Source organism: Leptomonas pyrrhocoris (genome assembly GCF_001293395.1).
Source record: "Leptomonas pyrrhocoris isolate H10 chromosome Unknown, whole genome shotgun sequence".
Lineage (NCBI taxonomy): Eukaryota > Euglenozoa > Kinetoplastea > Trypanosomatida > Trypanosomatidae > Leptomonas > Leptomonas pyrrhocoris.
The window spans coordinates 127,379-142,182 of NW_015438375.1; the positions used below are offsets into that span (position 1 = coordinate 127,379).

At 54.0% G+C, this 14,804-nt stretch overlaps 3 protein-coding genes across 4 annotated transcripts; all 3 read right to left on the minus strand.

Annotated features, from left to right (window-relative positions):
• Window positions 1-623: 623 nt before the first annotated feature.
• ABB37_07499 (hypothetical protein) lies at window positions 624-5,124 on the minus strand (the record flags this gene model as incomplete). Its single annotated transcript, XM_015806159.1, has 1 exon — window positions 624-5,124. Exon 1 carries the CDS (start codon window positions 4,953-4,955, stop codon window positions 624-626), a length of 4,332 nt encoding a protein of 1,443 aa, XP_015655081.1. The 5' UTR covers window positions 4,956-5,124.
• An 825-nt stretch (window positions 5,125-5,949) lies between these two features.
• ABB37_07500 (putative mitochondrial hypothetical protein) lies at window positions 5,950-6,576 on the minus strand (the record flags this gene model as incomplete). Of its 2 annotated transcripts, none has more annotated exons than XM_015806161.1 (1): window positions 5,950-6,576. In XM_015806161.1, the coding sequence occupies exon 1, from the start codon at window positions 6,385-6,387 to the stop codon at window positions 5,950-5,952; it is 438 nt and encodes a 145-aa protein (XP_015655083.1). In that variant the 5' UTR covers window positions 6,388-6,576. The 2 variants fall into 2 exon arrangements, with proteins under 2 accessions (XP_015655083.1, XP_015655082.1); XM_015806160.1 differs by having other exon boundaries at window positions 5,950-6,558.
• Window positions 6,577-11,388: 4,812 nt separating this feature from the next.
• ABB37_07501 (pumilio protein 6 putative (PUF6)) lies at window positions 11,389-14,488 on the minus strand (the record flags this gene model as incomplete). Its single annotated transcript, XM_015806162.1, has 1 exon — window positions 11,389-14,488. Exon 1 carries the CDS (start codon window positions 13,924-13,926, stop codon window positions 11,389-11,391), a length of 2,538 nt encoding a protein of 845 aa, XP_015655084.1. The 5' UTR covers window positions 13,927-14,488.
• Between the last annotated feature and the right edge of the window lie 316 nt (window positions 14,489-14,804).

The following is a 14,804-nucleotide window of genomic DNA, read 5'->3' on the forward strand; positions in this document are numbered from 1 at the left end:
GATGAATAGCGATGACACTACTTGACTCAATCACGATGGGCGAAGAAGGGATTACATGCTCTGAGGGGAAAAGCAGGCCCATGCCATCATCTCATTACGGACAAAGCAAGAGCTTTAAGGGCAAATGGGCAACACCCACGACTGCTGCCCATTCAAGGTGTGCAGCGAGGCCTCCCGCTTTCTGTCCGGATGGGCGTGTGTTTTCGGTTTCAGCTTCTATTCATTTCTAAATGCTGTTTCTTTTGAAAAGCTACAAGGTCAACAAGAGATGAAAAATGCTTTACAGAAGTAACGGAAACGTGTACATCGATGTGGTAGATTACATGTGTGTACGTCTTTGCCACGCGGCCACCTGAAAGAAAAAAAGGCAGCGCTGCGACGTCTTCCGCAAAGACCAACCCGAGAGGAAAGAGGGGAAAGAAGACACACGGGTAATAGTAACATAAAACAAACAAAATGATAATACAACAGAAAAAACACTTCGACAGGCTATACATAAGAAGACTACACAGCGGGGAAGTGCTGGCGCTGACGGAAAACACACAACAAATCGGCTCACTTCCACAATCGAGGTAGTTTGGTCCTCGCGATAAGGCACACAAACACCTTCCTCTCGCTTTCGACTACTGGACCTGCATGACGGGGGATTCGAAGCGACGCGCGCCGTATTGCACACGAGGGTCACACCGGGCAGCTCTGCCGTTCTTCGCCTCCACAAAGTGCAGCACCTCCACATCTGCCGGCGTGAAGACAGACTCCGCCCACGACTCTAGCGTGGAGCTGCCGTCCGTGCGCAGGTCGTGCAACGAGGCGGCCCCCAAGCCTAACAGCACCTTCACCGCTTCCACATCAGCTCGACGGAGCGCCGCCTCCACCGCCGGCATTTCCGCCGCGTCGAGCGGACTCGGCTGGACCGTGTTGATGCCGCACTCGAGGAGTACACGCAGCGCCGCGGTGCTGAAGGGGCGCCGCGGCAACGACGCCGTCGCCGCCGCGCGGTCCGCCCCGCCGTTCTCATCGGCAGAGCGACCAAACAACAGAATGTGGAGCGTCTCTGCGGTGAGGTACGTCGTGGGGGCCACCGAAAAGGTGCGCCAGAGGTCGTACACGTGCGCCTTCGCCTCGAGCACCGATGCACTGTAAACGTTTGGGTGGGCGACGGTGAGGGGGAGCGGCCCAGCGACCGACGTGGATGCGACGGCGGGGTAGGGGTTGCTGTCGGAGGAAGTGAGATGGAGTGCCGTCGCTGCGGCTATCCGGGCGTCGTGGATCTCCGCTCGTGCCTGCTGCGTTGCGGCGCGCAACACTGTGCCGCTGACCAACAACGGCCGCTGCGGACGGCCTGCGCGGGCGGGGGCTGTTTGATTTGCCGCTACGGATGCGGCTGCTGCGCTGAGCCGCGGTGACGCCTTCTGATGCGGCAATCGGGGGGTAAGGGAATGTGCGGACACAGCCTTCGCTGCGTTTGCCTCCTCGATCCTTGCCTCTCCCTCCGCTTCTGCCTGCAAACGGGCAAGGATCGCGTAGTAGGTGGTGGTGTGGGACTCGATAAGCGTGAACAGTTCCGGCAGCTGCTCGCGCATGTGCATCACCACTGCCTCATCGTACTGCCCTTTACGCAGCCGCCACCGCACCTCATTCCAGAGGTAAAAGGCGAAGTCGGTAACGGTGCTCTGCATCTGCTGGTCCTCTGCATCCGTGTCGCTGCTGCTGCTTCGTGAGGCCGCACTCGCCCAGGACTGCACCAACTCCGGCAGCGGACAGTAGCCCGTGTTGCCGAACAGCTCATACAAAGGCAGGTGCGCAAAGACGCACTTCCGCGTGGCGGAGAGGCAGAAATCGGCAGCGCTCAGCAGCAACAGCTTCGTCGTGCCGGCCCGCGCGCGATCGACTGGGCTGCACACGCAGCGAAGCAGCTTTGCTTCGAAGAGGTGGCGGAAAAGAGCGGTGTGGGCATCCTCGCGGTCACCGTCCGCAAGGTCGTCCGCTGCCGTTGCGTCCTCCACGTCGACGGCGATGAAGCGCTGCGGCAGCGCCGACGTCGCTATGGCGCCCTCTTGCACTGCCTCTGACGCCGGCGTCGTAGTCAGGGACAGCGCGAGGAGCACCAAATCACTCTGATACAGCCGCTGGTGCCGCACCGTAGCAGGACCAGCTCGCTGCACGTCGTTATCGCCCGCGCTGTCACTTCTACCGCTGTGCACATCCGGCACGCACATGCCCACAAAAGCCGTTGTGACGAGAGGATCCTGCCGGGGGCGTCCGCTGTCGAGGCGCTCCACCGCATACGTGCGGGCCACGCTCTCCTGCAGGCTAAACTGCGACGGCGGCAGCGGCGTGCCTTGGCTGTCCCCGACGTAGCAGCGGTCAAGGCGGCGCTGCAGTTCCAGTAAAACGCGCTCCAGCAGCGGGGCAAACGAGAGCACCGGTCCCAGCTGTTGCTGCTGTCGATGACGTCGTTGCTGTTCGTCGCGCCGCTGCAGGACGGCCACCCGTTGCGCGAGGAGCTCGGTCGCCTCGTCCGCCTGCGTCCCATTCAGGATTGCGTCGATATCCTCTTCTTCTTCACCGTCGTCGTCCTCCTCCTTCGCCTCTGCTTCCTCTTCCGCAGCGCCATCGTCATTGTCGATGCTCCATTTGCGTAGGAGGTTCTGCGGTAGCCGCAGCCACCACCACAGCGCCAGACGCACACCGTCGAGTCGATGAAAGAGCTTTAACCCCACCGCCCGCGTGGGCAAGATGCCGGCGGCGAGCAGGGCCGAAAGCACCACGCGTCCGTAGTGTTCGGGGGAAAGGATGTGGTCCAGCGCCGTCTCCCACTTGTGCGGCAGCGCGGCGGAGGCCGCCCCTACGGCCGTTGCACGTCGACTGCACTGCGTGCCTTGCTCTGCAGCCCCACCCATACGATGTTCGTCTTCCTCGTCTCCTCTGTCTTCTTCCTTGTCCAGTTCTTCTTCACCCGGACCGACGCACCATTGCCGCACATCAGCCGGACTGACGTGTTGCGAGGCGTCTTTGAACCCGGCCAACGCAAACAGCGGGCTCACATCAAGCCAAAGCGAGCCGAGAGGGTACGGAATGCGCGTGGCGTCCTGCTGCAGCACGTGTTGACGTGCACGGCAGATGGTAGCCAAGATGGGCAAGGCGACGGCCACGTCGGTGGAGAGCCAGGCGTGGTCGAAGGTGCGCAGTACGCCGCGGTCCGACACGCGCTGACTCGGCTTAATACCTTGCGCGTGCTCGCCTTCATCGGCCTCATCGCGTCCGCTCTCCTCCTGCGCCTCCGCGGCCTCGCTGTCCGCCGACGTGAGTGGCTGGAGAAGACCGCACCGCAGAGCCGGCGCGGAGAAGAGGGCGGCGAGGATGATGGGGCTCACCGGCGTCAGAGTCTGCATGTTGTAGGACGGAACAGGGCACAGCAGGTCCTTCGCGCCGTCGCTCTCTTCGTCTTGCGAGTCTACGGGATCGCTACTCTCTTCCTCCCCCTCCTCTTCCTCGTCTTGCTGCGGTGGCGCGTCGGATCGCCCTTGCTGCGCCCGCAGCTGCGCTGCGTGTTGACGCCGGCACGCCTCCATCACGAAGAGGGGGTGCGTGTCCAGCAGGTGCCACTCTTTGCTGGTGCTATCCTGTACAATGAAGAATTCGTAGTTGGCGAAGGGAAAGGAGGGCAGCGCCACGACCGGCGGAGGGGCCGTCGCAGTGCTCAGCTTTGTCAGCGGTGGGTTCTTCGAATAGGCCTCGGAAGAGGGCGGCATAACCGACACCCGCACCGCTGAGGGTGAATCCGGTTGCTGCGGCAGCGCCAGCAGCCCATCGTTGCCGTCCGCCTCACACTCGTTGAAGTCGTTGAGAAGACTCTTCGAGGCCCGCTGCGGCTCCTGCGCGTTGTCGCCTTTACCGGTTAACACGCTAGCCCCCTTTTCGTTGTCGTCGTCGTCGTCTTCGTCTTCCTCCTCCTCTCTCTGGCTGTTCTCCCCTTCACCGAAGGCGTGCGACGGAAGAAAGAAGTCCGGCTTGTGGACGGCCGGGTCCGCCTGCTCCAAGTCGTCGTCCTCGTCCTCACCCCTTCCGTGCCCTGTCCCATCCGATGGGCCGGAGATAAGCTGACCGGCTGCATTGAGTCGCAGCCGGTCGGACGGGTGCGGGTCTGGCGCGATCACCCACCCGTACATGACATGCAGGACCCGCTCAAAGGTCTGCGCGTCATTGGCGAGCAGCGACGGCAGCCAGTAGGGTGGGGGCTGCTGGGTGCTGGTCCACGGCCACACCACGTCTCCCACCGGATCTGTGCCGTCGATGTCGTCGTCTGCGGCATTTTGCACGCCGCCATCTTCTTCATCGTGCTCCGTCTGCTGGACAAGCGGTTGGGTCCTCTTCTGCTCCTTTTCCAAAAAGCGCCGCTGACGTTCGGGGTCGCCTTGCAAACGACGGAGGATCTGCCGGCGACGCAGTGCAGCGAGTCGAGCCGCGTAGTCCGTTTCAAAGCGGTGCGCATCGGCACAGCAGCCTTGCAGGCGCGCCGCTGTCGTGAGGACATCCGATTCCTCCAGCGCGTCTTCGTGGGCCTTGTGGGACGCCGCCGCTGCTGCTCGATGTGCGTCAGTGGACAGCAGCGGCGTAGAGAGGTCAATGGCGCCGCGCGTCAAACACACGTGCACGCACGTGGGTCCTTCTTCCAAGTTGGTCGAGAAAGAAGACGCCAGTGCTTGCTGAGCGGGTAGGGTCAGCTGAATAGTGCGTGGGAAGGGCTTTGGCGCAATAGCATCTTCCTCCACATCGAAGTTGTCTTCCGCTCTCTGGGCCGCGGCATCGGCTGGTTGCCGTGTGCTGTCGTCGTCGCTGTCGCTTGAGCCAGCATTTTCCTCAGATTCTTCTTCCTCTTCCTCCTGATGATCGTCGACCTCGACGTCGGACTCGTTGTGCGAGAGCTGCTCGTCGTCTTCCGAAGGGGACATGACGAAGTATCTTGATTCTTTTTTCTTTTGGGTGGTGGTGACTGGGAATGAGAGAAGGAAAGGGTATATTCATAAAAAGATGATCGACAGAATAAAAGGAAACGCCGCAGCAACTACTTGCAAGAACAGCTTTTGCTTGTCAGCTTTAGCTTTTCCCTTCGCTGTTTGCTGGTGCGTTTGGCGAGAAGGTGAATGAGTACACACAAACCGGACAGAGGCGGAGAAGGAGAAGGACGAGGTTGAATATGAAGGAAAGAGACAGGTGTCATACAGGACCCCACACCAAAGCTCTCGTCACGTGCAGCTATCCCAAGTAACTCTCCCTCTCACCCCCACACCAATAAGGAAGAGTTCGCCCACTTCGCAACGCCGCGTTCTCGACTGGCCACCTCCGTCATCGCAAAACGAACGCATGTTGCCTTTCATCGTTTTCGCTGCTCCAAACTCACGTAAAAGACGCGAACACGAATTACACACGCGCAGTGCCTGTACATTGCCTTTTCACCCTCTTGGTCGTTCATTCTTTTGAATCGTCTACTAACAGTAACTAAGAAGGTCCTTCATAATGGAAAAGAAGAGAAAGGAAAAGCGAAGATCGGGAAACGACGAAAACATCATTTGCGCTAGGCTTTTATTCCTCCTTGGTTTTTCCTTTTTTTGGTTTGGATTTACGTGACACAGGACGGCGGTCGCACGAACGCGTGATCGGACCATTGGCTCCAGTTCTCAGTTTCAGCCGCGAGAAGAGGAGAAAAAGAAGGCGCCAGAACATCTCGTTCGCCGCTGCTGCTGTGAAAATGTGAAAACAACAAGTTGACGTCTTCGAGGAAAGAAGAACTACGGTGACACACAACCGGGACGTGATAACTCCCCCGCGTGCGAGAACCGGTTCCTGCACCTGGTGAAATCTTCTTTTCCTTTTTTTTTCTGGAAAGGAGAACTCCTCAAAAGAAGAGCTAAATCCGCCCCCGAACGAGACGACAAAGAGTCCACTTTATACCTCAATAAACATCACTTCCATACCGAGAAGAATGCAGCTAAGGATACCGTAGCGCATAATTGTGAGGAGCTGCTGGTCCTGCACGTAGTCCTTCGCCGTGATCTCCAACGAATAGTTCACGTGCTTTGAGCAGATCACAACGACGTTGTACGCCAGAATCACAATCATGGCAGTTCCGATGGGACTATAGAGAAGCGTCGAGAGCGACGTGCAGGCACCGATCTGCGTGCAGTGGGTCATGAAGTTCGGTAACACCGTTGCACCGAGGTACTGACGCCTCGCACACGTCAACGCGGCGCTGGGGTTCTGCAGGGAGGAGGCCATTCCAGGGCGAGTGGCGGGCACACGCAATGCGACGGCACCGCTTAGGAGGGCGGCGCGGCGAGTGGCCAGCTGACTCGACGACAACAGCAGAGAGCGGCGGGCGAACATGATTCGTTGTGGGAGGACGAGAAGGAGAAACAAAAAAGAAGAGGGAGCCGCACGCAGCAAAACAAAATCAAGTATGTGTCTACTTGCCTAGTTTCAAATGGTCCTAGATGGAGTTTTGTGGGTTACGTTGTTTCCTACGATCCACTAAAAGCTGTAGGTGCTTTTTTCCTCTTTTTTAATTATTCGGGCTTGAGTATGCATCAGCCCAGGAGCAGCAGAATGAGAAAAAAAAAGAGAAAGATATAAAGGGGTGTATGAGGAAGAAAAGGGGAGTGGGTGAAGCGCTACTGAAAGATGGCAAGACTTCCGCATGATGAACGCTCAGTAACGCTACTCGCTTTTTTGCTTGACGTCCGCAGGAAAGACGCAGCAGCGACGGCGAAACCATTTAGAACGCACGCACACACACACACACAGATGTAACATTCCACTGCGCCGTTCTGTTGCTGCTGCTCCTGACTTTTGCCTGCGTGGAGCAGAACCGCCGTGATGGAGGAGGCCAAGACGCTTCGACCTGACAGGCGGCCTGACTTCGCAACTGGAAAAAGAAAGAAAGAAAAGATCAACCACACCAGGAGCGCTTCCGTACTCCTGGAGAGCAGCTTTTTCTTTTTTTGCCGCCTCTGAGGTCATCCACAGCGGTGGCGTGTTCGTCACGCGTTCGTGTTTTACTTGGGTATGTTTCTACAGCACATCCATGAACAGCGATGTATGCTTGCACTCGGTTTTAACATCAGGGCGATCATTCATGATTTAGAAATCAAAGCACACAAAACAGAATAAAACAAACAAACAAACGAGAAAGCGAAACGCTACCACAAAAGACAACAAACAAACACAACCGACAGCAAATCAAAGAAGATGCCCCAACAGGGCCTTCGTGCTCAAACAAGCCCGGACTTTGCCGTTGCAAATAACCAAAAAAAGGAAAACAAAAGAAAACGAAAATCAAAAAGCAACGGAGAGAACGTAAAACACGACTTCTTTTTGGATATAAAAATCTTTCTACAAAAACAAACAAACACACCCGTACGTTTTGACACGAGGCGACGTAAATAGTGGGACGACCCCCTCCAGAGAAAAAAAAAAGAAGAAGAAGAGAGTTACGCTGTGAAAATGCACAGACAGGAACGGGGGAAACAGGCTCAAAGGTGTGATGAAGGAACTTAAGGTAATAAGTCGACCATGAAGCAACAAGTTTTTGGAACTTGGTGGAAAGAGAGAGAGAGAGAGAGGAAAGCAAATAGGAGCGGCGAGACGTGATGCGGTTCGGTCACGAATGAACACACGTTCTCTTCTCTTCACGTTCAGACACATGTGTATTTAATTTGGGTTTCTTCAACGCAGGTTATTCTCGCCCCTTCGCCTTGTAAATGCCTCTAATGTAAAATGTCCAGTTACCACATTTACACGTTACTTGCACTTCCACCGTCGAGAGGGAAAAAACAAATTCAATTGGAGAAAAAGAAGGGAAAACGAAAATCCAAAATACCAACGCAGAGTTCGAAATGCACTTCATTCATTTTCAACAAATATATATGTAAATGTAAAAAATCTTATTAGAAGAAAGAAAAAAAAGCGAACAACTTACAATATAATAAAAGGCCGCACACTCAGAGAAGGAAGAAAAACAAAAGGCGAAGAAAGAGGCTTGCAACACGCTTTACCCATTGGCGAAGAAACGCATGCTCGTGTGCGGATGAATAGACAGTATGGAGCAGCATAAACACAGCAGTTTCGACAGCGTTTTCATGTATGCATGTCACAGCCTCCCTCAGAGAAGAAAAAAAGAAATAGAGACCCCGCGTCTCTCGAGTTTATCTTTGCCATTAACTTGTCTTGCAAGAAAATATTGCTTTTTCTCATTGCTCTCACATGTGCTTTAGGCGTGATTCTCTTCCTGTGAGAGAGAAGATAAGTAATAAGCTTTCTCTGTTACTGTTGCTGTTTAATTTCAAGCACTGCGCATCGCTTCTCTCCTTTCGACGTTTTACATTTACAAGACATCGCGATAAGAATGGCGCTGAAGAGGAGAAAAGAATACTTTACACACGCATACACACACACAGGGCATGAGACAGTACGCAAACCAGAAAGCACTCAGATTCATGCGGGACTCATCGGGTGCAGTTCCTCCCAATTCGAAACGAGCTCACAGCAGAGAACCGTGAGAAAATGCTGATGTGCTTCAAAAGAATTGTATGGAAACACAGTAAAGGTTTCTTTTAAAACACAGTTTCGCTCGCTCAAACAGAAGAAAGACAGAAAGATTAAGTTAGTAAACTCTAGGAGTGAGAGACACTTCAACATAATACAAAAAAACAGAAGAGGAAAAGGTGCTTGGAAGAAAAAAAAATGGCAGTGTTGTTTTACATTCTGATATCGTCGTACTCCGTTCTCTCATTTCCATTGTCTGGCAGTTTCTCTCTAACGCTGCCGACCTCGTTCCTCAGTTGGGTGGAGCAGAGTACGTATAAAAACATATATATATATATATATGTATCTACAAATTCAAGAAAAGCGGCTGACGACAAAAAGAAAAATTTAGCCTTGCACTGCTATTTTGTTTACTTGATCGTCTTCACCTGATGTGTTTCCAGGGAGTTATTATTATTTTCTTTTTTTGTGAGTGCTTTTGCCGTTAAATGTGCGGCTTCAAAGAAAGAAAAAACAGCTTCACAGTCTACACAAATATCAATAGAGAGAAAACAGAAACAGTAGGAAAGAAAAAAGAAAAAGAAAACGCACATACGCACGCACACGCACACGCACACGCACACTCCTGAAAGGGAACAAACAAAAATCAAAGAGGATAAAACAGCGTTCTCTCCTCGGGAGACCTCACCACCTCTTCCCGTCCTGCTTCTCTCGATCTTTTCTGCCTTCTCTTACAAAAACAAACCATCGAACCAACACACTTATCAGCAGTTTCCAGCAGCCGTGCGGGGAGGATGCGAGAAGGCAGTGGGGAGGCGGTGAGAGAGCCGGTGAGGGAGGAAGAAGCCCACGGCAAAGGGAAAAAAAATAGGAGAAAAATAAAAAGTGAAAACTAAATCAAAACACAAAGAGAGTAAAGATACCTGCGCTCGTGTTTTCTGAGGATACAGCGACGTTGTTGTGAGGGGGATCTTCGTCGACGGATGCGGCGAGAGAATAACAAAGAATAACTGCGGATTCAACCGAATGTGTGCGAAGGCAGCGACGGGCGAGAGGGAAAGAGAGGAGACGTGAGACCAATAATAATAATACTAATACTACTGCTCCGCATAACAAAAGGAAAAAAAAAGAAGAGAGAGGGAGCGAGTTACACTAGCCATGAAAGCGTTCGTCCATACGCACTGAGGGTGCACTTCATCACGAGCTTGCATACAGTGCTGGCTTTAAACAGTTAGGGGGAAGCAGGGTCGTCGATGCACCGCAAGACAACAAGACATCAGCGGCATTGTGGTGACTCAGAAAGCTCATGTAGGTGTATACCATGAGGGCAAGCGACCACGAAAAAAAAAAGAAAGCACAAGATGAAAAAGCGAAAACCAGTTTCTTCCTCTTAGAGTTCATGACACCGACGTTATTTCAAGAGCTAACAGAAGCATTGTCAGCGAAACGCATATTTAGAGTAAACGGACTTTGAAGTTTTCCGTGCCCACTAATTATCATCACACCACCAGCACCACCAACAACACCCCCCCCCCTCAGATAAATAAAGTGTTTTCTCAAGGTAACGCTGCACAACACCTTATCTGCTCTTCTCTGACCTTGACGCTTGAGGGCACTGGAGACGGAATAAGAATATGTGAGCATTGCACAAAAAAGAAAAAGAGAGCGTAATAACTGTAATAAAGCGACAGATGCCTCCACAAAAACGCCATCGAATGAATCGAATGAAACACGTCGACCAAGGCCACCACGCAATCAGCTTACACTGTGGGCAAAGGCCCAAGAGAAAGCCAGAGAGAGAGAAATAACCACCAGCACTTTCCGCCTCTTGTGAGAAGAGAGGTGGATAAAGAAAAAGCATATACATCGGAAAGAAGAAAAAAGACACCTATACATCTGAAATCGTTCAGTGAATTAAAAAAAAAAAACAGAAAGAAAAGAGTCGATTTAAAACAACACAAGCTTCATCCAAACAAACACACACAAACAAGAATTGGGAGGCTGCTAACGTCAATGGGAGAGTAAGTCCGACACACGATAGAGGAAAGATTCCGCAAAAGAGGCGGCGAGTGACACCCGTTTAAACAACACTGGGAAAGAATGAAAAGAGAAAAGGACACTTTTGAGAGAGAGAGAAAAGAAGAGGACGGAAAGACAAAGAAGATAAAAATTGGTTTCTCTTTTCGAAGTTTTTTCCTCTTTTTCTTTGAGATGCAAGCGAGTCGCTCCGTAAGAGTCCTATGCTCCTAAGCGGATAAAAAAAAACTTCTCGCTCCTCACAACTGTGTCCAGTGGTGCGTGCCTGATGAGGAAGTGTGGCTTTACAACAACAGCAGCAAAAAAAGGTTCTTTCATACCGCACAAAGTCAAAGAGAGAAAGAAAAGAAGTGTGTGTGTGTGTGTGAGGGCAAGGACAACCAACAACAATAACTACAAAAAGAAAAGCACTTCAATACCTGCATGGATAAAAGGCGAAGATGACGAAGGGTCTGCGGTGACAGCGGACAAGACGGGGAGGGGAACCAAAGCACAGAAGGCGTCGTTTCTTCCTAATACAATACATCTGTTACAAAACATAAAACAACAACACTAAGAGACTTGTCCAGTTATTAAGAAGAAGAAAAGTCAACATCAACGAAGCGCGTTGCAGCACCACACCGCAGCAATAACAACATCTCCGTTGAATGGCAAGCGCTACGTGGGGAAGGAAAGAAGAACAAAACAAACAAAAAAAGTGGGTACATTCATTTACTTATAGCTACGTTCTTTTTTTGTCGTTGTTCCTTCAGCTGCTTTGTTAGTTTTTCCTTTACCGCCTCGTCGACTATGATTAGAGAGAGAGAGTTACGCATATTGACGGCGATGACTGTTGTTGCGACTATTGTTGTCGTAGTGGTTGCCGTGGCTATTCGGATTGCTACCGCTGTTCGCCGGGTTGCTCGTTGTCTCGTTGGCGTCGTCGCCCGGGGCGAGGACGAGCTTGCGACGCGACAGGCGCTGAACGATGGGGCGGCCGTAGGTGTAGGTGCGAATCGGCAGAATGTACTTCTCGATGTTGTCGACCAGCTTCACGAACTGGTCCACCTCGGACGCGTCCAGCACCCGCTGCACCACGTAGTTGGCGTACTGGTCACTCATCATGAGGCACAGCATGCTGGGCTGACCCAGGCCAATGGAGACGGCCGACTCCACGATGCCCATCGCGGCATCCTTCGCCTCGCGGTTCCGCTCCTTCACCTCCTTCATGGTGCCGTCGGAGTTGCTCTTGCTGGGCGGCCACGTCCCTTCCTCCGCGTTCACCATCGCGGCCGTCTTGTTTGCGGACCTCGTGAAGGACACAATTTCTACCTGGTCGGCCTTGGCGGGGAAGTCGGCACACATCATCTCCACAATCGCCATGCGGTTCGCCGGCTTGGAGCGGGCGTACATCTTCTCCATCACGTTGGAGGCGAATTTCTGCTTGCTGAGGATGAAGAACTTGTGCTTCAGTGCCGCGTAGATGCGCTCCACCTTGCTCTCATCCTTGACGTGTTGCAGCACGTGCTGGATGACGTAGTTGCCGTACTGATCCTTCGCCAGCACATCCACTGCCTTGAGCAGCTCGCTAAAGATCGTATCCTCCTGCTCCGGGCAGTGCTGCATGATGCACTGAATCACTCGGCAGCCGTAGGCGTGCGTCGCCAGCTCTATCACACGGCCTGCGAAGGCGGAGATGATGAAGCCGCACTGGTGTGGGATGACTTCCACACACTTCTGGATGACGTGATTGCCGTTCTGGTCTTGGATGCACTTCGCCACGTTGTCTTTCAGCTCAGCCAGGATGACATCGAGCCCCGCCTGCGGCATCACCTCGATGCACTTCTGAATCACACGGCAGCCGTAGGTCTGCATGGTGAGATCCACGACGTGCCCGCGCAGACGCTCCGCCGCAAACGTCAGCTGTGCTGGGTTGCCCTTTTCTAACAGCTTCTGCAACACGTAATTGCCGAAGATGTCGGTGACCAGCTCCAGCGGGGAGGCAAAAATCTCCAAGAAGGTGTTGTCCAGCGCCTCAGGCGCCGCGTAGTCGACGGCGCTTTGGATGAAGCGGCTGCCCTCCTGATCCTTCGCGAACTCCACGGCGTAGCCCTGCAGGTCCTCCAGCGACCACTGCGAACTTTTCTGTTCTGCCACGTCGTGACGGAATTGACGGAGCTTGTCGGAGCCGATGAAGCGGTGGCCCGGGCCCTCCATGCCGCCCATCCCTCCCGCGCCACGTGCACCGCGGAAGCCGCCACGGCCGCCGCGGCCGCCACCGAAGGCGTTGCCGCCGCTGTTCGCGTTTGCATTGGGGTTGGCGCTGTTGAAGCGGCGGTTGGCCCCACCACGGCCGACGCCGCGACCCTGGAAGCCGCCCAGCTCTGCCTGACCGTACATCATACCCGCATCCACCTCGCCCACGTTGCTCATCAGCTGGTAGCTGCCCTGGTTTGCGGTGCCCGGGCCGCTGCTGCTACCGTGGGTCGCGTCGTAGTAGTTGGCGCCACCGCCCTCCGTGCCCGCGCCGTACAGCCCAAAGGTGTTCATTGGCTCCTGCGTGTAGTACTGCTGCGAGGCGATGCTCTTCGCCGCTGCCGCCACGGCAGTGCCGGCACTACGGGCATACGGGACTCCTGCGGTGTTGCCACCGCCGCCGCCCAGCTCGGCCTCCTGTGCACGCATCTGCGACTGTGGGACGGGCAGCTGGCCGTGGGCGTAGGCGCGCAGCGTGCTGGGCGTTGCCATGGCCAGCGGCGTCGGCGCGTACGCCGCGAAGAACTGCGTGCCGGGGCTCAGCATGTTGTCGCTGTTCATGAGGCTGAGACCGTACGGGTTGATCGCGTGTGTCGCCTGCGTCTCCCGCAGGTCCTTCGCGTCGAGGGCGAGACTCTTGCCGCCCATCTTACGCCCGGCAGGGCCGACGCCGACACCGCGGCCGGCCGTGACGGAGGTGATGGCGGTCACGTCCTCCCACGGGGTCTCCATGTTGCTGAGGGCCTCTTGCACCTCGATCGAGGGCAGCGGGGGCGGCGCGCGCGGGTCGCGCGGCTGCTTGCTGTGATACCAGTAGTAATACTCCTGCGAGCGGCGCATTTCATCCGTTGGGTCGCGGTTGCTGTTGATGAACAGCTCGAAGTCCATCGGCGTGAAGCGCGAGGAAGTGGGAGGGTAGAAGGGGACCGGCTGCGGCGACTGACGAGCCGCCGTCACGGCGCTGTACTGGCCCGCTGAGGAGGCGACGTTGCCGGCATCGTAGCTGCCCACGTTGCCACCAGCGCCACCGCGGGCGTTCGCCGGCCCACACGAGAGGCGCGGCACGCCGGAGGTGCCGTAGCTGTCGTTCCAGTTCTGTTCCGTGTACATCGGCGCTGTTCTAAAGTCGAAGGGCGACGAGAGACAAACAAACAAAGAAACAAAAAAGAGACCAAAAATGCTTGAGGCAGGAAATGAAAAAGATCGGCGAGCTTAGAGAAAACAAAGGAGTTAAATTACTTTGAGGTTAATTCTACAGGTTGGTGGTGCGTTTGCAATAACCGTGGATTTGTCCTTCCTTTTCGGTGTCAAGTGTTGTCAGCACCCGAAATGAGAAGGCCGCTCGGAGGCAAGAGAAAAGTAAAGCAATACGTCAGCGGAAAGGGTTTATTATCTTTTTCCTTTTTCCTCTGGTTCTCTTGCGTGTGAAAAGAGAAGTCACTGTAAGTTGTTAGCTGTGCTGGCGCACCATGAATGTTCGCGTAGAGCAAAAAAAAAATGAGGGCGTTCCTACTATAAAAGAATCTCCGTCAGAACAGTTGTGCAGGAGCGACGCGAAAACCTGTGAGTGAGAGAAATGTGTATGGGGACGGAATTACAGTCGAAAAATGAAAAGTAGGTTTTGAAAGTAAGGTGCTAATATCTGCGAAAAGGGGAGAAAAAAAGTTGTAGCTTAAAATGCCAAAGGAGCCGATTTGGAGTTACGCAGGGAACGAGAGACATGCGGTGTCGCGAAACCAATAATGACAGCGAATGCGCGAGTGCATGGGGGTGGGGGGAAATGCAGAAGAAAGAAGAAGGAAAGAATTGAGAAAATAGGAGAGCGAGAACAGCGACAAAGAATGCATCCAAACGACTCAGGTTCTCAAAACGGCGCATTAAAGAAACTTGCAGACCGAGGAGAAAAAACCCCGAGCAGCGCCGCAGACCTTTTGTTAGGGCTGTTGCTCCCATTGTGCTTCCTCAGCATGCAAGAGAAACACCCTTTG